The sequence below is a fragment of the Pleurodeles waltl genome, chromosome 4_1 (assembly GCF_031143425.1).
Source record: "Pleurodeles waltl isolate 20211129_DDA chromosome 4_1, aPleWal1.hap1.20221129, whole genome shotgun sequence".
Taxonomy (NCBI): Eukaryota; Metazoa; Chordata; class Amphibia; order Caudata; family Salamandridae; genus Pleurodeles; species Pleurodeles waltl.
Window position 1 is genome coordinate 535,352,765 of NC_090442.1, and position 24,572 is coordinate 535,377,336.

General features: G+C 43.7%; 1 protein-coding gene across 14 annotated transcripts in view; it reads left to right on the forward strand.

Annotated features, from left to right (window-relative positions):
* The window catches only part of ANKRD26 (ankyrin repeat domain containing 26), an 829,339-nt gene that overhangs the window by 135,382 nt on the left and 669,385 nt on the right, over positions 1-24,572 (forward strand). For all 14 annotated transcript variants that reach the window (XM_069228894.1, XM_069228896.1, XM_069228898.1 and 11 more), the window contains exons 4-6: positions 2,899-3,005; positions 9,115-9,252; positions 21,875-22,035. In XM_069228894.1, coding sequence (XP_069084995.1) covers positions 2,899-3,005; positions 9,115-9,252; positions 21,875-22,035 — 406 coding nt within the window. The remainder of the gene's footprint in view (positions 1-2,898; positions 3,006-9,114; positions 9,253-21,874; positions 22,036-24,572) is intronic.

A 24,572-nucleotide genomic window follows, 5' to 3' on the forward strand; every position in this document is an offset into this window, starting at 1 on the left:
CCAAATTGTTTAATTATTTTGCCCTTACATTAATAGCTAAAATTGTAGATTTTTTGTGCAGGGTTCCAGAGCCTAACTCACAACAAATACACTGATAATGCAATTGACTAAAACATGTCTTTATGCTTTACTGTCGGCTCCTTTTCTGCTGACTGTTGTCATTACTTTGTGTCAAAACAGAACAAAAACATCCTCTCCTGTGGCAAGAGACAAATTTGAGGGTTATGTGCCGGCTGGATCGCCTTTTCAGGATATTATTCACAGTCCCTTATGAGAGCATTTAACCACTGAACTTGTCTATCTGTCTCCTGAATAGGTACAATATGAGCATTTTAATGCGTTTTAAATTGCAAAAGCTGAAGAAGATTGAGCACATTTCAACAATATCAGTATATTCATTTACGTTCAAGATGTTTGGTATTTGTGTCTGGAAAAATAGATAATCCAAGGACATGTCAAGAAGAAACTGCCTTACCTTACCTTCTGTGTTTGATTTAGGTCCTATCTTTAAGAGTACATTTGACAGTCATTTATGCTTGTACCAAATGCCCATCTGTAGTAATTTTTACTGCAATCCCAGTGATTAAGATTTCTTAAGCTGCTTTAGAAAGTCTTGTCTCTTGTCAGGATGTCTGCCCTTCAATGGTAATTGAAAGTTTTCCTCTACAAACCTAAGACTGCCCAGTTCAAACCCATGCACAAGTCAAACATGCAGTATATTTCTTGGAAGGTGGCCTTTCTAGTTCTAATAAATTATAAAGAAGGACTTGGCCATCCAGCCTCTTAAAAGCCATATTAGAATTTCATGTTATTCAGGTCATTTATTGGGTTTTTTTCTGAGTACAAGCGTGCCAGCAGAAAGTTTCCTTCATACATTTAGGTCAAAAAAGACCAATGAAGTATACTTTTGATAGCACTGTGCATGTATGAAAACAGCTGTTTGGAAATAATAGATGTATCTGCAAATGCTCAATGAGATTAAATGTTGATGGCTTTGCTCCCCAACTTTTACCCAGTTGTAGTTTTTTTTTTAGGTTCACCGTGTACCCAAACCACACTCTTTGGAAACACATTGTCAGTAAAACAAAGCTGGCCTGGTATCATTAATCTCTACTAAAGACAGTGAACTCGTTCCACTCAGAAAGCATTAGAACTACTGTTCAAGCACCTGTATTGTCATTGAATGGTGACACTGCCCAACTCAATGGCCTCCTAGACTCCACAGTGACCCTTCTGTAACGGCATCCTACATGACACAACACTACTCCCATGCATGTGATGAAGAAATATGAGCAGCATTAGCTCAACTCTGTGTTTTAGGAAGTTGCAGTTTCTGTTGAACTCCTTTCAATGTTTACTAGACCAGCCATTCCTACTGGCTAAGGTTTGATTCCATCCTAAAATAGCTACTCCTTTTCACATAGGCTAATCCCTTACCTTTTGACTAGCTATCTGTTTTCCAATTAAGGAGGAGAGCCTGCATCAGCTGGATTTTTGCAGCACTTTTGGTTTCTACAGTTTTTGTTTTTTTGACAAACTTTTCCTTGGCTTCGCTGTCTCCAAGAAACACAGAGCAAGTCAGAAGTGGACAAGTTCTAGCTGGATCCCTCTGCACATCAAGATCTGCTACACTTTTGCAAGAAAGTGCCCTTAGAGGGCATTGGAGCCCATTCCACCAGAGCTAATGACACCTCTTCAGTGTTATCTCAGGATGTCCCCGTTTTGGACATTTGCTTTAGACTTTGGCATGTCCCTTCACCAAACATTACTGTCTTGATATCAGCAAGGATGACGATTTTGTAAGATGTGTTTTGGGGGATTTCCTGGTTTGAACCATGTCCTCAGTCTCATTACTTTGGAGGTAGGACCTAGGTATTGATTGAGTTGAGGAATCAGGAGCTATAAGTTATCCATCAGAAGAGCAAATTACTTAGCTTTGTTAGTGATCTTTCTGGTGTACAATCAATATGATTCCGGTCCTCCTCTACTTTCTAAAGAGTAGTCTAGGGATTTTAAATGAGGTCCTCCTTAGCTCCGCACATTACATTTTCTGTGGGTTTGATGAGCCTTGTCTCTGTCTCGGGGGTGTGAGGAAAAAAGGACAGAGAACGGCATAGCACGCCAGGTTAGAGCTATATATGCTCCTTGATGTAAGTTTTGGGGTGAAGTCAGTACCGCAGCACCACCTGTCGGCAGAGGAGAGCTATTTGAACTTTTCGGGCTCCTTCTGATGTCTGGAAAAGAGTATGGAGGGGAGAAATCTGCAGGTGGATAAAGTGTCCACTAGAGAGATTGTTTGCCAAAGTAAGTAACCTAATCTTTCCTTCCTTGGCAACCCTTTGCCTGGCATGTTAAGGAACAGAATTATGCTATGTCAAATGGGTCTTCTTTAGCATACTTCTGATATTCCTGTGACCTTGTAGAGCGTTATAGAAGATTTGTCCTATGTTTGCCTCCGAAGTATGTTGTTAAAAATTGGTACTTCTTTCTGCTTAGCATTGTAAAGTAGTCTGACATTTGTGTAATTTAATGTTTGGAATTGAATTAAATGAAGAGGGCTGTTGCTTTGTTTCAATTTGGAATGACATACGAGCCATTATAAATGTTCATTTTAAGAGCGTGGGAAGGGGGGTATTTTAGAGATTGTAGTGTTCCATGTGAAACTTCATGTACAAGGAAATGAACCACCTTGTCTGTCTCATGTTACATTTACTGTGACAACCTGCATCGGTTGAAGCATGGCAGACTACCTAAGTAAATTGATTGTGTTCTTATATTGACCTCTTGTAGAATTTATGTATTGCTGGTTTGTTGTGTTAATTTATCTTGTGTTGTAGATCATTACTTCTTTCGGGTTGCATTGTTAATCTGAATGTACATTCCTTTTTTTTTTAATAGGAAGGTTGCACTCCTCTTTTGCTTGCTATTGCCGAAAACCACCAAGATATGGTAGATTTTCTTCTGAAGCAAGGAGCTGATATAAATGCGAAGGATAAGTCTAAAAGGTAAAATGTGTTCTCTGTAATAAGATCTTTGCTGATAGTCATGAGCATTGAATATCTTCGTCTGCCCTGCAGGATCCCATTACATGTTTTCCACAAGAAGAATTTCTCTTAAGTAGGAAAGCCACATGTGTATGCCTTAAAAGGCATTTTAGATAATTTTAAGACATAAAACATCTACATAAATGCTAGAAAAACTTAAGATTTAAGCATTCCGTTCTCTCTAGTTTTAAAAACGTAGAAAAAATGAAAGAATAATGCCTGACTGTGCATAACTGTCCTGGAGGCTAAACATTGAGGGATAAACCGGCCTATGCATTTAAGGCAGCTGGTTGACAAAGGTATCCCAAAAGATGGCTTTCGATGGAGTTGGTGTCATGTTCATCTTTCTGCACTCCTGTGTCTGAATGAATGGACACTGGGATCTGTCTGTTGTCCTGTTTGATTGTTTTTTTGTTTTTTTTTCTAAAACATTTAGGCACGATGTTTGTGCTGTTTTTTGACAGTGGAAGGTATGTTTTCATCAGAACTATAGGGACTGTGAAGGGAGAAAAGTGAGTTACACAGCCTACACGACCTCCCGATTCTGCCCTGTCATCTGCAAAGACTGTTGATGAGCCAATGGGAGCTTCAGCCTTCACCTCAACATTCTCCTTGGTTGCCTGCAGATATCTCTGGGAAACAAAGTAAGAAGAAAAAAAACAGGACTGGCATTCCTGTACACTGTTGAGGCAGTCGACGTCAAAGAGATTACCGTTATAAACCTCTTCACTTATGTGTCAAGGCACTCGCTGTTGAGGAAGATGTTTGGTATCCAGGTGATCGCAGTCATTTTCCTCTTCCTTCTCACCGAGGAGGAACAACATGTTATTGTTAGAAGTCCAAGACATACCCTGCAGCATACGTATACAGTGTGTCTTTACGAGCTCAAATTAGCCCAAATTTGAGAACGTGGTCCAGTTTTTTTATCTGTCTAATTCACCAATAGGGGTCCACTTTTATTTCGGTTCCCTGGACTATCTTCTATCCCAGTCCGACCCTGCATGCACTCCCACAGCCAGACAAAAGCGGGCGGTGTCGCTCCCTGGAAATAGACAGACCAGCTGCTTGAAACAGCCTAGCAGCCCTTCACTCATGTGCTGCAGGGGCACGCTCACGGCTGCATTGGGGCAGTGCGTTATCTGTCATAACCTACATTGTCCTGGTCTGTGTCTGGCGCATCCTGGGCAGTGCACCCTATGTACCCCTCCTTGTGCTCATCAACAGTCTACTCTCACATAGCGGGGCATAACAAAGTTTTTCTTTATTATAATTTGTGAAGCATTCACCATTGCATCTTCTGTTTGTTTTTTTCTCTCTGCATTACTCCATGTCGAACAACGTTTTCCCATCTGTACATAACAAGGACGTTCAGGACAAGTTATTTTCACAGGCACATAACTATCTACGAACTGATCTACATAGTATCCTGACCATCTATTTGATGGAAATGTTCTATTCTGAATAAAACCACAATGACAACGGCTTTTCAGCTTTAGGAGCACTAGGTGGTATGTCCAAACTGTTGATACTTTCTAAATTTTGTTTATATTGTTGCTCCTAAAATGGCCCTTGCTCCAATGTGTGCAATGTGGCAGAGGAATAACCTTTTTTTTTTTGCTGCAGTCTCGCTCCCTGAGACATATATTGACATGCATGCAGAACATGGTTAGAGGTGAATCTGTAAACGTTCATACCGCGACTAGAGTACTATCAATACATTAACTCTCATTATACCAAATGGAAGCATGACGTCATTGTATTTCTGGGAGTTAATATTTTTCTGTAATTGTTCCTTTACAAATCACTGGTTATGTTGGATCAGGAAGTTGAGTGGTGATGTTCGCATGTACCGCCAACAGGATCAACAGCTCACAAGAGGCAGATGGTTGTAGCCTTAATGAGCCCGCCCTGCAAAGTAAGAATAAATATTGGCAAAGCCAGTGGTTCTGGATTCTTGATAGCACATTTGTGTTTGTTGTAATGCCTGTGTGTTAGTCCATGCAAGAAAAGATCAGAATCAGTGCTTATTTAAATGGATGGATGTTGTGTCAGCACTGGGGTATAGGAGAATAGATGAAGAGCTATAGAAGGTAGGCAATGCTCACTCTAGTGAAAGTAAATCGTTTGAAGCATAGTACAATCGATTGAACTTATTTCACAAACGGTGTCATTCATAACACTGGAACAAAACAAAAAAAACCAAACAAAAAAAAAAAAGTACAAAGCCTCTTCCAGTTTGAGGGACATATCCTTTCCTTGATTGAGAAACTGGAGGCTGCTATTGTTCATTTTGCACATCTCTCTCTCTCTGGATCGATACTGCATTGCTTTAATTGTATATAAAACTGGTCCCAATTTATCGTAATCCGTCACTGACAGTATTTTTGTTGACTGTCAAACCACATAAGAAAGGGAGTGTGGTGATCCTTTAAATAAAAGGTGTAATAAGGACAATATTTGGATTTGCAGCTTTACTGAGCATACAGCTGATGGATAAATGATGTGATAAAATGAGGTTTTGGCAAATAAGTACAGTCTGTGGTTTTCTAGTCAGTCGGTTAACTAAAGGATGCTTTTGGTAGTCTAACAGTGAACTAAAGTGTGTTTTGGATAGCAGACATGTGTAGGGAAATAAAGTTGCTGCAAGGAATCCTGATCATGGAATGTCATGATACTTTAAGGTGTACTCTAAAAAAGTGATGCTGTTATGCCTTGAGCTTTGTCTGAACGTTAATCTAAAGGGTCTGACGTGACAAAAATATGGTGTGTGGGAGTTAGATGCTACTGTTAAGCATTGCAGTGATCTATTACTCAAGTGTGTAGGACATGGACTTGTGAAGCAGTGAGAAAGTGGTGAAACTTGTGTGGTGGCTTGGTAATGCTTTGCACATCACAACCTTTTAGTAAGATGTTAGGTTAGAGGCGATTCTTTTTTTAGGTCAAGCCTAGGCAGTGTGCATGTGCTGTTTGCAAAACATGCTCTATTCAGTCTATGGGCTTTAACCGTGCCCACTATTGTCGTTCGTTCTTTGTTGTGCTTTTCTTTCTTTTTATTGGTGCATTTTTCTAAATGTTCCTCCTTTGTGTGCTTAGCTCCCTCCTATGTGATTTCACAAAGGGAACTTTTTTGTCGTCCATCACACTATGTTCACGCTTCCTTCTGTTACAGCATGTGATGGCTCCTCCTCCCTCCTCCTGTCTGGGCATTGCAGCCTTAGTGTTATTTCGGTTGCCCATAGCAATGTATTCACACCACCCCAGGGAAAACACTGTGTTTAGCGCGCGCGCGCGCTCTCTCTCTCTCTCTCTCTCTCTCTCTCTCTCTCTCTCTCTCTCTCTCTCTCTCTCTCTCTCCACCACTCTCGCTCCACCTCTCTCTCTACCCCTCTCTCTACTTCTACCCTCTCTGTACCTATCTCTTTACCTCTGCCTCTCTATCTCTCTACCTTACCTCCCTCTAACTCTCCTCTCTCTGCCCCTCTCTCTACCTCCACCTCCACCTCTCTGCACGTCTACATCTTTACCTCTCGACCTCTACCTCTCTACCTACTTCTACCCTTCCCGCTGTCTACCTTTACCTTTCTCTAGCTCTGCCTCTCTACACCTCTGCCTACACCTCTTCTACCTCTCCCTGTACCTTTGCCCTTTCTCTCTACCACGATCCCTCTCTCTATAGCTTTACCTGTACCCCTCTCTGTCTACCTCTAATCCTTGCTCTCTACCTCCTCTCTCTCAGCCTCCCTACCTATACCTCTCTCTACCTCTACCCCTCTACACCTTTCTACCTCTACACCTCTCTACCCCTCTACACCTTTCTACCTCTACACCTCTCTCTACACCTTATTCTCTCTACATCTCATTCTCTCTACACATCTACCCCTTTCTCTCCCTCTCCTTCTGCCTCTATCGCTCTACCTCTCTGCCTCTACCCCTCTCTCTCTCTCTACCCCCTCTACCTCTCTCTATCTCCACTCATCTCTCTACCCCTCTCTACAACTCTGCCTCTCTACATTTCTACCTCTCTACACCTCTACCCCTCTCTCTCACCTCTCTACCACTACCCCCTCTCTACCTCTACCCCTCTCTCTACCTCTGCCCCTCTCTCTACCTCTACACCTCTCTCTCTACCTATACCTCTCTACTCTCTACCGCTCTATCTCAACCTCTCTACACCTCTACCTATACCTCTCTACACATCATCTACCTCTGTCTCCCTGTCTACACCTTTACCTCTATCTATATCTCTGTGCCTCTCTACCACCACCCCCCCCTCTCTCTCTCTCTCTCTCTCTACCTTTACACCACTCTCTATACATCTACCTCTCTACCTCTACACCTCTACCCTTCTCTCTACTTCTCTACACCTCTACCTCTCTCTTCACCCCTCTCCTTACCCCCTCTCTCTACACCTCTTGCTCTACACAGCGGGCAGTTGTATCTCATTCGCAAAGCATATTTGTAGTCTGATGCAAGGAGCTGGCTAATGCTCTGAACACAGCCCCCAGCCGACCTTTAATATTTTCGATGCGTGTGAGTACGGTGTCACACCCATATCTAGGTGTGCTTTTTGGCTTGTAGTGGCAAAGAGAGATGCTAAAAAATAACACAAAAGAAACGCAAAAATCGTGCACTCTCATCCAAAATGCCTATTGGCTATGCTAATGCTTGTTTACTTACACAAACCACTGAAATCTAGTGATAGTCTCCTGATTCTTTAGAGGCAATATGATCCTAGGATTCCTACAGTGTACATGGTTACTAAAGGAAAGCCCAGAGCAGGTACATATGTCCTATGTGGAGTCATCTTGTGAGGATGCATTTGTGAGATTGGGTGATAAATGTTCTGATATTCTTTTAAATTATTTGAAAACGACGTTTTAAAGTTAAACCTTTTAGATTAATTGATTTGTAAAAAATGCATTTTTTTATGGCAGCTTACCTTAGCTCAAAGATGTATTTGGTTCCAGATTCCACGTCGCCTCTCCGTTTCTTTTTAGGGTCGAGCCTGCGTCGCATGCGCTTGCGCATGCGTTTCGCTAAGCGAGGAGCTTTAGTTATTAAAAAGGGCTCTGAGCCCTGTCTACGTCACGTCAGAGTCTGTCATTGGCTCGTGGGCTTGCCTGTTAGAATCTGCTTGATTTCATTAGTGGAAGGCATGCATACGTCATTCCTTTTCCGGTGGATATCCCTCCTCGAGCGCATCGACCAAGTACAGAAAACATGCGAGGCTCGCTGTCTTCTGTCCGGCTCGTGGACTACTTTTTCTCTATTTTCCCAGCGCGATCTCGCTTCGCAGAAGTCGCGCGCTTTACATAATATCGACCCTGTTACACAGTTAATTGCACTTTTTCCGGTTAGTACATAAATTCACTTTTGCCGATAGGTTTTATTACCAGTGAAAAGTCGGGTTAGGAGTTTACAACGCTATCAGCTCTAACACGAGCAAACGCGAGACCCGTTGCATTGCAAATGCTTGTTTTATATTGAGGGTTCCCACTGTACTCTAACACACACTCACGCACGCGTCTAGCTGTTACGTTGTTAGGTTCTGTGCCTGAGCTAACATCTGCTTAATGAACGCGCTCATGGTGTGACTTCCAATGCCACTTATAAGAAAACACGTGTGCAGTGAAAGGAAAGTCCACCTATTTGTCTTTGCCTGCAGTACTAAGCTTTTTCTGATTCTTTACTTCGACAAAATAACTGAAGCACACGAGTCAGACCTAAAAACTTGATTTTATGTTAAAACACAAACATGTATTTAATTCAACAAGTGATTTCCAAACAGTTTCTTAACTTTACAGTAACTCTCGATAAGTGCACTATAGTGTCATCTGTTTAACGACAACGAAATAGTTGGCTTTAGGTAAAACACAACCCACGAGGATGAAGTGAACAGCCAAATTTGTTTGATATTTGCTTACTTCCCTCCTAAGTATTAGACGTGAACCTTGTGGGCTCCAGTATAAATTTCCTTTTGGGATAATTTATCGCACAGGAAATATCAAGAGCAAAGCAGAAGTGATGCAATCAGCAGTGTGTATAATGCAATTTATTTTCCTTCTTTCAGAACACCCCTCATGATTGCTGCTACCAATGGGCATATTAGTTTAGTGAAACTGTTAGTTCAGAATGATGCAGACACCTTTCTCAAAGATGACAAAGGATGGACTTGTGATGATTACGCTGTTAAAAATGGACATCACGCGTAAGTGTTTGTATAGTAGTTTTTCAGTAAATTGTGTATAATTGCATTATTTTGCATTATTTTATGTCTATATTTAACATTTTAATCTACACCTGTTCAACAGTGTGCAACGTAGCCGTGTTTTTAAAATAAATTTAGTTTTTTAGGGTTTGATTTCACTTTGGCGTCTGTTTTGTCAGTGGAAAAACAAATCAGTTTTACTTTGTGTATAGGTTTCCTCTAAAGATAATTTTATTTGCACTCTGACGTTTGCCACTACTTTCTTTGCTAGAGATTGTGCACATTTACTAAAGTGAACTTGAAACACAGTGGTCTAATCTCCTTATGCTTTTGTACATTTTGGTTGATGCCAATGTAGATATGTATACATTCAACTTATCAAATTTTCTTTTTTTCAGCAGCTTAATCATGATTTTGTTTCCATTTTGATATTTAAAATCTCTGTATTTCTGTCATATCTTTGTACAGGCATTGATTCCGTTGTGGACTGCTAATATTGTGTTAGTCATTGGATCAACAACCTATCACATTAACTGCTGAGTTTACTTAACTGTTCATTCATTAACTAATGATCACTTTTTGCCTGGTATCTGATGTGATTTAGACTGAAAGTGCACTGGTTTCCTGCTAACCAGGTCCCCAGTACCAGATCTCATTCGCTATACTGTACAGTTGTTTCCCCAATTGGCAAATCCTTAGCCTCTCTACATTCCTAGTAAATGGTACCCCTGGTACCTAGAACCTGAGGTGCTAAAGAGGGGTCCCTAAGGGCTACAGCACTAGTTATGCCACCCTAAGGGACCCCTCAATAAGCACATGACAGGCTGCCATTGCAGGCTGTGTGTCTTGGTGCAGACTAAAATGAAAACACGAAATATCACACATCCCTGTGTGCCATGTCCCTTAACACTGCATATAGTATATGAAAGTCACCCCTACTGCAGGCCTGACAGGGTGCCTTATAGCAGTGTTCCCCAAACCCCGGGCCGCGGACCGGTGCCGGTCCGCGGATCAATCGGCACCGGGCCGCCCGAGGTCTTCAAATCTTGAAGGCATGTTTAAATACAATTAAATTAAAATTATTAAATCAAAACAAGCGGGCCACGGAAAAATTATCAAACATTTACCGGTCCGCGGCGATAAAAAGGTTGGGATTCACTGCCTTATAGCACATGTGAGGGCATATCTGCAAAAGCAGATATGCCCCTGCTATGTCTTTGTCAATTCTCAGACATAGTTAGTGGCCAGGGAATCAATTTTAAATGCATGTGCTGGGCGCTGGCCAATACAAGTTCCCCAACTACATGATGGCTCACTGAAGATAGAGATGTTTGGTATCAAACATCTCGTATTGATAAGCCCACACTGATTCCAGTGATGGATTTATCAATACATGCATCCAGAGGGCACGTGGGGGTGCCCTCTGAAAACCTACCAGCCTTTGGTGTGCTTGCTTACTGGTTTCTGCCAGCCTGCCACCCGAGACACGGTTCTGGAACCCTAGGGTAAGAGCTTCTGCTCTCAGGAGGTCCAAAACAAAAGCCTGTCCGGGAAGAGATTGTAATACCCCCTCCCACAGGATGACCTGCTGATTAGCCTTCCTAAGGCGGCAAGCCTCAAAGGGCTTCCGCTTTAGAAATGCAAATCTGGCTCCCCTCACAGGAGAGGTAGCCATCCCCCTGTCTGGAGCCCACTTGGCACCTTTAGAGGCAGGAAAATTAGATAGTCAGGTAGCCGTGCCACCTCCAGGCTAGTACCATCCCTAAGGTGGGCTAAGCCGAGATGAGCACGATTTTTCAGAAGTAGCCATCTTTGAGATGGCATACCTAGGAATTCCAGAACAGGATTATGCCCACTTCCCACTGGAAGTGGTCATCTAGGGGGCATAGTGACTGCAAGGGTCAATGGCCCCTGGCAGCAGAGAAGCAGATCCTGACGACCTAAAAAGACCAAGGACCCTGAAGAGCTGCAAAAACAGAAGAGGAGAAAAAAGCAGTTGACCTGGTACCAACCCTGCTGACCTGATTGCATCCCTCATCGAAAATCTGCACCAAAGTCGACTCGTCCTGCAGCTGTGTCTCCAGAAAACTGGAAGGGCTGCCTGTGAAAAAGACTCAACCCTTCTGATGAAGAGCAGACCTGTTCCCCAGCAAACTCCAAAGAAGGTACACTCAAGCCTCTGGAAACGTCAAAACCTGACACCTGAAATCACCACTGCACCGCTGTCTCCGACCCGAATTGAAGTGAACCACAGGTGCCAACAAGGTTCCCCAGCCCTCCAGAGTCCGGGTCCATCATGGTTTCATCCCTCATGGACTCCCCGGCGATGCCTGCAGCGTCTGCTCTGGTAAGGAAAACCCGATATCTAAAGACACCTCTGGACCCGTTGCCACTGAGCTGTGGAGAAGAGGACCAAAGGTGCCTACCTGTGCCTGTGCTTTGTGAAGCCTGAGCCCTGCTGTTGGTTTAGCCCAACTGGCCTCCTGGCCCAAGTCTGCAGCCGGTTTTTCACTGTGACTGATCTACATTGAAACACATTGTAACTGACACTGTTTTGTACCCTGCATCCAACTGCTCCAATGCTGCTGTTGGTGTACTGCTGGAGCTTCCTTGGACCTTGCCCACTGCTCACCTTAACTCCTGGGGATTGGTCTTGCAAGTTGCTGTACTCTACCTGTATGCAGAACTTGTTCTCTCCCTTATTATAACATTGCATTGCTATTTAAAACATTCTTACCTGAACAATTTTTCTCTGATGCCTAAACATATATAAAGATACTTGCTATTTTTATAAATTGGTGGATCTCCTTTTTGAGTCATGTGTCTCATTTATTGACTATTGTGTGTATTTGTGCGTGCCTTGCACTCGTCTGTATTACGCCTAAGGCTGCTCGACCACACTACCTCCAAATAGAGCACTTTGGGATTGCATAGCAAGTCCTGTCCACTCATTGGTGAACCCCAGGACTCTTTACACCGTATTGACATACCATATAAAGGGCCACCTTCCTACATTGGGTAGATTTTGTAGACTTTTCAGTGAAAGCACTAGGTGGCTGGCTATAATTTAATTATGAAAGAGCATCTGTTAACTAATTGTGTTTCAAAGAAGTTACATCACTACCTGGTAGACTTAGGTCCACTTTCTCTTGAAGACGACCAAAACTACCCCTGGGGCGGTGCCAAGAAGAAAGAGGCCAAAGAGTCCTCCCAAGGGAAAGATGGTGAACAGTCAAAGGACAAAAACAAAGAGTCTTCTAAAGTCCCTCAAATATTTTTCAGGAGGGTGGGCCCTGAGGCTTTCCAATCCATGGGTGGGTACAAAGGTAAAAACTGGGATTCCAAAAAGGCTTGGTGCATTACTGAAGGGCTCTTGGACACCAAACTGGAAACCCTACGTGTCCCCACAAAAAGAATGCATCTAGTATATCTGCCGTAAATGCAGTGATAAGTCTCCAGATGGGACTCTAGATGGGTCCTGACCATGTCAGTAAACCCACTGAGGCAACTCTAGTTTCAGAGGGTGGGGTGGATGTAGCTTCCCTAGCTGTCAGGCCCAGTAATCTGGAGAGATACAGACAACAGCCACATATTAATGAGATTAGATTTGAAGCCCTGAGAGACACTGGGGCCAGTGTCATCATGGTGGCTAAGCAACTGTTGTCCTCAGATCAATACTTGACTGGTGAGACATACACACTTCTCAACACTGATAATCAAGCTAAGGTACATCCCATGGTGATGGTGTCGGTGTCCATAGAATGGGGAGGGGTTACTGGCCAAAAGATGGTGGTGTTATCGCCTGCAATTCCTGTACAGTGTCTGCTAGGCAATGATCTGGAGTCCTCAGCATGGGTTGAGGTCGAAAGACCGACCCATGCAGCTGTGCTGGGAATACCTGAATAGTTGTGTGTGAAAACAAGAGCACAGAGCAAAGCCTGAGGTAAAAAAGTAGAGTTGGCGTCTTGTATAATGGTCCAGACTACCAAGAGAAAGGGCAGGAAGTCTGGGCAGCCATCTTCCAAACAGATGCCAGATCAGGTCCCCTCTCTTCAGGGAGAAGACCTGTCAGCCCCAGAGGGAACTGAGCCCCAGGAACTTGGCAGCACTCTTGGGCCCAGGGGGGCCCTCTAGGGAAGATCTGTGCCACTGGCAGAAGACCTGTCTCATTCTTGAAGGTCTGAGACAGCAAGCTGCTGATCAGGTAATGGGAGATGTTAGTGGCTCCCACAGGACCTACTAGGAGGAGGGACTCCTTTTCACTGAGGCCAGAGACTCCAAACCTGATGAAACTAGGAGAGTGGTAGAGCCTCAGCAGCTTAGAGAATTTCTTCTCACACTGGCCCATGGCATTACTTGGTATCTATGACTCCTTTCCCCAGGAGTTGGCTTAGGCTCCCTGTCTTGAGGCAGGCAGATTAAAACTGGATTGACAGAGTTCAGCACCCCTGATCTTGAGCAGCTGCGGGTATTGTGGGGGAGGGTGAAATCGGGCTCTCCCTTGTACCCTGCCTCTCCTATGATCTTGGAGAGAGGCAAAGAGACTATCCTTCCAGGATAGTGTGCCACCCTTAATACGTCCTTTCCTACAAGGCATGTTCCTGTAAGCTGGAATCAAGAAATTGTAATGCTGCTGTTTAAAAAAAATCCCTCCCTTGACCCGTTAAAGCCAGCAAATCTGTAGCCTATCTTTTTACTTCCATTTTTCGCCAAAGTGGCTGAAAAAGTTGTGAATGATCAGTTGATGGACTTTGTCAAGGCAAAGGAGGTGCAGCATGAAACTCAATCTGGCTTTTGCCCACACTTTAGCACAGACTCTGCTTTGCCTTTGGCATCTGAATCTGTGAGACAGATTGCGGATGGAGAAAACACAGCAGCTTTGGTTCTGCTCAATCTAAGCGCTGCCTATGACACCTTCTCCCATAGCACGTTATTGGAGTTGTCGTGGAGATTTAAAGTGTGTGAATTTGCCCTGTGGTCATTGGCTTTCTTCCTCCAGAACCATTCTTTCCAGGTGGCCCAACAACCATTTACTCTTGGAGATGGTGCCCCTGCAACAAGGAGTGCCTCAAGGCTCAGCAATAAGCCCTACCTTGTTTAATTTGTACAGGCGCCTCCCCCCCCCCTTGCTGATGTTATTGAGCAGCATAGGTTCAATATTGTCTCCTTTGCTGATGTCACCCAGCTAATTATCACTCTCTCCCAGGATGGAGGGGTAGCTGCATCGAAGTTCAAATCTTGCCTGATTTACCTTGCGGAATGGATGTGCCAGAGTTGCCTCAAGCTGAATGGTGACAAAACAGAGGTGCTGCTGGTTGGAAAACATCCATCTATCTGGTTCACCGCTTGGTGGCCTGAGGTGTTAGGGCCGGTCCCCCAGCTGAAAATGAAAATCTTGGGGTCTGGTTTGATGTCACTCTATCGTTTGAGAACCAGATTTCTGGCCTAGCAACAAAGTGTTTTGGCATCCTAAAAATGTTAAGAAAAATCGCTAACTTTCTCCCAGTGGAGACCATGAAATCAATAATCCAGGCCCTAGTTATCTCAAGGCTGGATTAATATAACATGCTGTATCTTGGTGTATCGCGTGGTAGACTGGCAAAACCCCAGAGAGTGAAAAAATGCGGAAGCTTGTCTTTTGCTCAACATCCCAAGATGGACGCCGTCTGGGTCTGCTTTAAATCAGCTACACTGACTTCCTATCAACAAGAGAGTCTCTTTAAGGCTCTGTCCTTCTGTCACAGGATTTCAAATAAGAAAGGACCTTGCTATTTACATTATCTGCTAAAATGACACATCCCGAAGAGCGCTTAGATCCTCTGGGGCATGTTGAGTAGTCAGTCCCAGGATATCAAGAGTGCGCATGAGGGGGGAAGCTCTCTTAGCTTTATTTCCACTAAATCCTGGAACTCTCTGCCCCTAGATCTAAGACAGGAAACCTCTGAAATTGCCTTCCCAAAAAAATGTAAGACATGGCTCTTTAGGTAGGCTTAACTTATTGTTCTGATTTGGGGGCGATGGAGGGGGATGCTGTTTTTGTGCTAGCACTGGAACACTCCGGTTGGAGTAACCATGCTCTCTACAATTTACATTATTATTATCATTGTTATCATTATTATTCACCCCCACCCCCCCCGTGTGGAGGAGTTTTGTAACTCTTGTGACGCATGTCAAGACAGGTGGTCACCCCAAGGCCTCTTTAATTCCACTACTAGTGGTTGGGGTCCCCTTTGAGAGGATAGGATTTGCATTGTTGGTCCCCTAGAACCTCCAACAGCATCAGGAAACCAATTTATATTGGTTGTTGTGGATCATGCAACCAGGTATCCTGAGGCAATTCCCCTGAGGACTACTACTGCCCCTGCAGTAGCTATAGCTCTCGTTGGTATTTTTACCAGTGTGCTTTCCAGTGGAGGTGGTGTCACACAGAGGTACTAACTTCGTGTCTGGCTACCTGAAACACATGTGAGCTGAATGCGATGTGACTCACGAGTTCATTCCCTCATACAACTCACAAACCAATGGACTTGTTGAAAGATTCAAAAAGACACTGAAGGTATGATTGATGGACTCCCTGAAAAACTCGGAAGGAGATGGGATGTCTTACTTCCATGCCTGCTTTTCGCTTACAGGGAAGTGGTCACAGGAGGGAGCAGGCTTTTCCCCCTCAGAACTTCTGTTTGGGCATCCTGTGAGGGGACCACTTTGCCTTGTGAAGGAGGGGGTAAAAGAGATATCTCAGAGAACCTAAACAGGATATTGGGGGCTATGTGCTTGACCTTCACTTTTGAATGGCTGAGTACATAGGAAAGCATTCAAAATCCTGGAGGCCAGGCAGGAGCTACAGAAGTTCTGGTATGATTAAAATGGCTTCACTGGTGGAGTTCCAACCAGAGCAGAAGGTATAGGCTTTGGAGCCTGTGGCTTCTAAGGTCCTCCAGGTTAAATGGAATGAACTCTACCCTGTCCTAGAAAGACAAGAGGACGTTGCCTACCTGGTGGACTTGGGTTCTTGGAGGAACCCCAAAAGGGTTATCCATGTCTATCGCCTTAAAACCTATCATGACAAACCTGATATGATCATGCTCTTTTTACTGATAAGGAATTCAAAGCTAAGAGTGAACCTCTCCCTGATCTCCTCATCAGCAACCTCAAAGATGACTCATTCAAAGAGTGAGTGCTCTTGTCGGACACCCTACCTGGCCAACAGTAGACTGGCTGCAGGCAAGTCTTGCATCAGTATGCTGAGCTCTTCTCTTTGACCTCTGGTCAGACTACCTGGTGTACACATGATATGGACACTGGGGACAGCTTACCTGTCAAAAATAAAATCTACAGATCATGTCAAAGAGAGCATCAAAGCTGAAGTAAGCAAGATACTGGAACTGGGAGTCATTTAGCTCTCTGAGAGCGCTTGCGCCAGCTCAAATGTCTTGGTCCCAAAGCCTCATACCCAGGGTGGAAAGAGAGAAAAGGGGTTTTGTGTGGACTACAGGGGCCTCAGTGCTGTGACCAGAACAGATGCACACCCAGTTCCTAGTGTTGATGAACTAATTGACAGGTATGGGGCAGCACAATTTCTCAGTACTTTTCATCTCACATCAGGGTACTTTTAGGTCTGACCCCTGGAGGAAAAGAGAAATCGGCACTCTCCACTCCTGATAGGCATTATCAGTTTACTGTTATGCCTTTTGGATTAAAGCATGCCCCTGCCATCTTCCAGAGGTTGGTGAACAAAGTCCTGGCTGGGTTTGAAGCCTTTAGTGCAGAATATGTTGATAATATTGCTGTCTTTAGCTCCACCTGACAGGATCATCTGATCCACCAGAGGAAGGTCTTGGAGGCTCCGAAAAGTGCAGGCCTCACTATCAAGGCAAGCAAGTGCCAGATAGGGCAGGGCACGGTTGTATACTTGGGACACCTTGTACGTGGAAGCCAAGTTCAACCACTAAAATCCACAATCCAGACTATTCTAGACTAGGAAGCTCCAACTAGCCAGACTCAAGTCGGGCATTCCTTGGCTTGACTGGGTACTACAGGAGGTTTGTTAAGGGCTATGGCACTGTTGTGGCACCCCTCACGGAAAGTAACTCCGAGAAGATTCCAAAGAACGTGAACTGAACAGTGAGCTGTCAAAAGGCTTTGGACACCCTAAAAGAATCAATGAGCTCAGCACCCATTCTGAAAGCTCCAGATTACTCAAAGCAGTTCATTGTGCAGACATATGCCTCTGAACATGGGATAGGAGCAGTCCGATCCCAAATCAGTGATGCTGGCCATGACCATCTTGTTGCTTTCATTAGCAGGAGGTTGCTTCCCAGAGAGCAGTGCTGGAATGCCATTGAGAGGGAAGCCTTTGCTGTAGTTTGGTCCCTGAAGAAGTGGAGGTCATACTTGTTTGCCTCTCACTTCCTTATTCCAACCGACCACAGGCCTCTCAGGTGGCTTATGCAGATGAAAGGTGAAAACCCAAAACTGTTGAGGTGGTCCATCTCTCTACAGGGAATGGAGTTTACCGTGGAAACAGACCTGGGACTGACCATGCCAATGCAGGTGACCTTTCCAGGTTCTTGCACTTAGAAGATGAAGACTTGTTAAAGGTTAGATTCATCCTCTTTACTTTGGGAGGAGGTCATGTAGGAAAGTGCCTACCCCCCCCCCCCACTATTTGCATGGTATCTGATGTGATTTCAACTGAAAGTGAACTGGCTTCCTGCTGACCAGGTCCCCAGTACCAGATCTCGTTCTCTAAACTGTACAATTATTTTGCCAACTGGCAAATCCTATAGCACCCACTCTAGGTCCCTGGTAAATGGTACCCCTGGTATCTAGGACCAGAGGTGCTAAAGAGGGGTCCCTGAGGGCTACAGCCCAAATTGTGCCACCCTTAGGAACCCCTCAGCAAGCACGTGTCAGGCTGCCATTGCAGGTTGCGTGTCTTGGTGCAGACCAAAATGAAAACATGACATGTCACACACCTCTTTGTGCCATGTCCCCTAACACTGCATACAATATATGTAAGTCACCTCCACAGCAGGCATGAGAGCCCTAAGACAGGGTGCATTATATTACATGTGAGGGCATATCTGCAAGAGCAGATTTACCCCTGCTATGTCTTTGTTAATTCTCAGACATAGTAAGTGGGCAGGGAAGCCATTTTAAGTGCAGGTGTTGGAAACTAGTCAGTACGAGTTCCTGAGACCTGGCTCTGCCCCCCTAGGGTGAGAGCCTTCTACTCTCAGGAGGCCCAGAACAAAAGCCCCTATTCCACCGGATGACCTGCTGATTAGCCTTTGTAGGGTGGCAAGCCTCAACGGACTGCTGCCTTTCAACTGCAAATCTAGCACCCCTCACAGGAGAGGATGACATCCCAGTCCCTCTCCCCCCACCCACCCAGCCCCCTGTCCAGAGCCCACTTGGCACCTGGACAGGCAGGACAATTCGCTAATCCGGTAGGTGTGCCACCTCCAGGCTAGTACCACCCCTAAGGTGGGCTAGATTGAAGTGAACATGATTTTTTTGAGGTAACCATCTTTGAGATGGTATACCTAGGAAGTCTGGGACAGGTTTATGCCCACTTCCCACAGGAAGTGGTCATCTAGGGGGTGTGGTGACACCAAGGGTCAGTAGCCCATTGGCTACTACCCTACACACTCCTAACACCCTTAAATTCAGTATTTAGGGGAGCCCCTGGCACCAGCGAAGCAGATCCTGATGACCTATGAAGATAAGGACCCTGAAGAGCTGTGAAAGCAGAAGAGGAGAAAAGCAGCTGATGACCTGGTACCAACCCCGACGGCCTGTTTGCATCCCTCATTGAAAATCTGCACTAAAGTGGACTCGTCCTGCAGCGGTGTCTCCAGAAACCTAGGAGGACTACCTGCCTTCGAAAAAGCCTCAAGACCTCCTGTGAACAGTGGACCTGTTATTCAGCAAACTTCAAAGACGGGACTCTGAAGCCTCTCGAACCACCAAAACCCAACACCTGAAGTTACCACTGCACCTGCAGTCTCTGCTCACAGCCCCACTCTGCCACGAGCGCTCTGAAAAGGAAAATCTGACACCCAAAGACACTTCTGCACCGTCGCCCCTGAGTTGTGGAGAAGAGGACCAAAGATGCTTACCTGTGCCCGAGCATCATTGGGCCTGAGCCCCGCTGTTGGTTCAGCTTGCCGGGCCTCCTGATCAGGGCCTGCAATCTCTTTTCACAGTAACTGATCTCCATTGAAACTCATTAGGCACTCAACGCTGTTTTGTACCCTACATCTGGCCGCCCCCATGCCACTGGTCATTTACTGTTGGTGCTGCCTTGGACTTTGCCCATTATCCTCCTTAACTCCTGGAGATTGGTCTTGTAAGTCACTGTCCTCACCTGTGTGCAGAACTTGTTTTTCCTCCAATAGGATAACATTGCAGAACTCCGAAATTACAGTGGCCACTTTTTACGGTGAAAATAATTCCTTTTTAAAAACGTACTTACCTGAATGATTTTTCTCTGCTGCCTAAACATATATAAAGATACTAGCTATTTTTAGGTTGAGTGCACAAGCGCTCTGGCCTGTTGTAATCTATCTGTGGGCTTTTAACCACGTCCTCCGCACACCCATCACTATCACTCGTTCATAGGCTTGCCTTTTAAAAATCCTTTATCGTTTGCAATTGCTTTACATTTGTCTCTCCTTGGGGCAGTTTTCTTACCGCCTTGGCCATCGTCCCTGTTACATGGATAATAGCACATTTGCCAATACTTTTTATTTTTGTGTCTCTCCTTAGCCCTCACGCTCATGACAGCTGTGGTGCTTTGAATCAGCTTGCTTATGTCAACTGTTTTAAATTTAATTTTCAATTTATAAGGCAAGAAAAGACCAGTTAGGAATTTACAACACTAATAGGTCCAACTCGAGCAAATGCAAGACCCATTTAATTGCAAATGCTTGTTCTAAATTGGTGTGATCTACTTTTTGAGTCATGTCTCATTTACTTTTTTGTGTTTGTGGATGTCTTGCGCTCCTCTGTGTTAAGCCTAAGGCTGCTCTGACCACACCACCTCCAAATAGAGCACTTTGGGATTGCATAGCAAGTCCTGTCCACTTATTGGGGAAGCCCCTGGACCTTTTACATGGTATTGACACACCACATAAAGGGCCAGCTTCCTACATTCTAAAACGGCCACAGCATTTCTATAGTCCTGCTTGCAGTGTCACTGCATAGGGATTTTTCTGTGCTCTGGAAATTACAATTTAAGACTGCCGGAGTCTGTGTAGCCTCTTTACTACCTTTTACCTAGACTGGACAATAGTTTTAGATAGACAAATCAACTGTTTGTGGCCCATTGGTAAGAAATTGGGGGAAAAAAGATATTTCAGCATGTGGTACCTCCTTGCGTATCACTTCATGAATCCAGTCATGTTACTAAAAAGCCATACGACCTCGCATGGTTCGTCCCTTAAATCCACAACTGTGTTTATCATGGTGTCTGTCTCTCTGACTGAAATCTGCAGCACAGTCATGTAAAAATGGAATCCCAGATTCTGGTGTTCCAGGGTTCTGCAAAGTCGGACCTTGAGAGCCGGGTCCATTCCAGATATTTTAGCATATCCACATTTAGAAAAATTTAGATTTCTGAAACATCTTGTTTCTAAATGTGGATATGCTAACAATCTGACATGAGCCCGGCTCTCCAGGACCGACTTTGCAGAACCCTGCCCTGTTCCAATAAAGACTTGATCCTCAGTGGTCATATTTCTTTGGATATTCACTGTCTCAATATACTACTGTGAAGCTGTAAATCTCCCTGTGATAGAGGAAGAAGTTACCTATGTCAGATTACATGTAGACTGTGGTTATCCTCTGTAAATATAGCCTGTATAAAATCTCACATTGCCTCTCCATCTCCCTTTTTATCTTATCTGATTCAATGGCAAGTACCAAATGTCCTTTGGATTTTAATGACTGAGTTGTAAATTAAATAGTAGGAGGTGCAATATAAGAAAATGACTGCTGTTTGAATAGTATCATATATGCCCTTAACAGTCGTGAAAGTATTTGTGTGTTTCACAACATTAGATGCAGTATTAAAAATGTGTATCTCTTTAATTTGCGTAACATTTAATTGGCATGGTGTGCCAGTGCAACAAGTGAGTAGCTGTATAGAGATGTGTCACTCAGAACTACCAATCATATACCTTTTAGCAAGTCCTAGACTGCAAGAGAACTTAAACAAAAAAGGTGTGCCTTTTGTTCAGTTGTGAATAGAAAAGTGTTTGCCAGTGAGAATAAGCCTACAAGGAACGCGGTCAGTAATTTACAATAAATTATGGGAGACGATAACCCTGCACATGTGGAATTTTGCTAATTGCTAAAATAAATGCTGCTGTCTGTTTTGCCCAAAATAAAATCTTTTTAAGAAATGTAAGGTCTTACTAACTTGTGTGCAGGTATATTTTTAACAGTTAAACTTTTTCTTAAATTGTTAAACAATAATAATGGTACTCAAATGGTTAACATTATTATTTGTGTGTTGACTTGTGAATAAATAGTTGAAGAAACATGGACACATAAAAAACAAAATAGTTACTGCAATCCTGGAGGAAATTATTTTCTTTTTTATTTATATATACAGATGCTCGCATCTAATAATTGAGCATGGATCAAAGCAAAAACAAATATCTTCTCCACCATACCATGGGGCCAGTAAGATAAAAGGTGTGTCTATGTTTAGCAGTCCAGACAGAGTACTTGAAAGTGGATTTCAGTTGGGTGGACCTGCATTAGACAAAGATGGTAAGTGTGAATTGTTGGCGAGGATGTGCTTACCTAGAGCACTTGAAACACCAATGTCATACATATGCTAATAATTGTGATCCCACATTTGTAAAAATATTTTGGTATAATCACGTTTTAAGCATTGTATGTATAAGAATGTTATTACCTTTACTGTTCTGTTTCAGAGAGCAAATTGATCTTGTGACTTGTGCTGTCAATAAAAAGTCAGATTTCAAAATATTGCACAAAATAGGAGAAGCTTAAATCATTAGTGAAGTGGGTGTTTAGAATGCCTAATTATCCAAATATGTATTGCTTGGTATCCCAAAGTTACTTCTTTGTTATTATGGGTCTTCTACCGTGCTAGATGGTCAACTTCTAGCCAAACGTTAGATTATTTAAACAGCAGTCAGGTTAATTCCTCTTTCTTAATGGTAAGACGACTAAACCTCTACAACATTAATAAGCTTCCTTAATTAATACATTTGAATACATAACTGTATGACATACAGTGAGATGACACTATTACTTTTTGTAGTGTGGAAATTCACTGAATGGTGAAATACCAAATGCAGTGCCACCTTTTGCATTTTCAAAGATGCAAGTCGTGTTTTCAGGTTACTTCTATGGGATTTAAGAAGTTTGAATATGGACTACATCCTAACTGCCTCTAGCACTGCCATTTTGTTATCTTTGGGCTATATGAGAAATTGAGGCCACTTTAGAGTTCCTCTTAACTTATTTTTCTCCAAATTGTTCTTGTCTTTAAACATTTTACTGAGAGCTCCTCAGGAAAATATGAACAATACACATAAAAAACAAAGTAAATGTTTGCCACAGTAATTTAAATCAACTTGGATAAAAACACAACGGTCCAGTTACCAAAAGCACATTTAATGTGTCATTTTCCAAATGTGTCGCACTTCGTATGCATGGGTGTCCTGATTCACTGATTGGATTTCCACGCGGTGGTAATGGTTGGAGCCACGGCACAAGTGATGCAGGACTGACTCACTGCCTTCATACTCCTTGACCACTTTGTAGGAGCGACTGAGTCTGCTCCTACACCAGCAGACTCTTGGCATTTCACGCTTGTGGTTGTGTTAGAGAATGTACCTTGATGGCTTTAAACTGCCTGTCCAGTGAATTGAAAAGGATCTCGTTCCTATCCCTATACCTATATCTACTGCTAACCCCTAAATGGTATACAACATTTTATGTAGAGGTCGTGTTTGTTTCCTGGTTGCTTTATACTCTGTGAATGATGGATGCACAATGATCTGAACCTACTGTAACCATGACTTCTATCAAGATCATCAGTATTGCAGTTGTGCCACCATGCATGTGCACAAGTCAATTTATCCAGACATTCAGCACTTCCTGCAGCATGTACATGTACAAAATGGGCTAGTTTTCCCAGTCTGGACATGCACAGTTTGGGGAAAATGTTTTTTTTTTGTCTTGCTCAGTGACTTTTGGATAAAGTTACTCAGGAGAAGTATTTTTATTATTTATTCAACGAAAATCCATACATTAATACTTGATCTCAGTTTATGATTGCTACAGTACACTCCCCTCTTATATCCATACAGTGAGGGCATTGTAGAAGAAAGTGCTGGAGAACATCTATCAGCAAAAGATGGCAAGAGCATATCATATTGACATTTGCCTGCACGCAGTGTAGGTTGTCTAAAACATACAGGGTTTGATATCTTAGGGTAGACAAATAAGTACAGCAAACCCTTGTTCCAGTTAAATTAAACAGAACTAACTCCTGCCCCATATACAGGCAACTATTTTTGCTTGACTCATTATATAACTAATTTATTTTAAAATCTGATAGAGACTTCTAGCTGCAGATTCCTTACCTTTGAATTCCCTGGCGTCCGCTTCGAATCTGGAATTTGTTGCTGAGCAATACCCTGCATGCACTGTCAGGTGGTGTTGTTCGGATCCGCTTGCCTTGTTCAGCTCCGCGTGGCGTCGTCAGCATCATTGGAGCCATCTGTGACATCACGGTCACCTATAAATGCACCACACTGGGATGCGTACTTCAGTTATTTTCCTTCCACGTCGGTTAAGTGCAGTTCCAGGATCGAGCTACCCTCTGCCTTTTTTGGCAGGCCTTTTTTTTTTAACCCTCTTGTCGAAGATTTTTCGTCTGTGCCAGATGTCATCGAGGAAGACAGTGCAGTTTCGGGTCTATCCTCCCGATCAGCAGTCCAGGGTTTTCAGGTTATGATACCGATGTTTCGGCCTCTATCCTGGATTTCGATAAGACAGACAGACTCTGAGGCTGTTGGGACTAATGGCTTCCTGCATCCTGTTAATCAAACATTCCAGATGGCATATGAGGGCTCTGCAGTGGGAACTGAAGTTACAGTGGGTGCAACATCAGGGAATTCTTTCCGACATGGTTCAGGTCTCGGAGGGAAGTGCAAAAGACCTGCAGTGGTGGTTAGTGAATTGCAGTTCGGTCAGAGGTAGACTCCTCTCCCTTCCACAGCCAGATCTCACAGTAGTGACAGATGCATCACTTTGGGGATGGGGTGGCC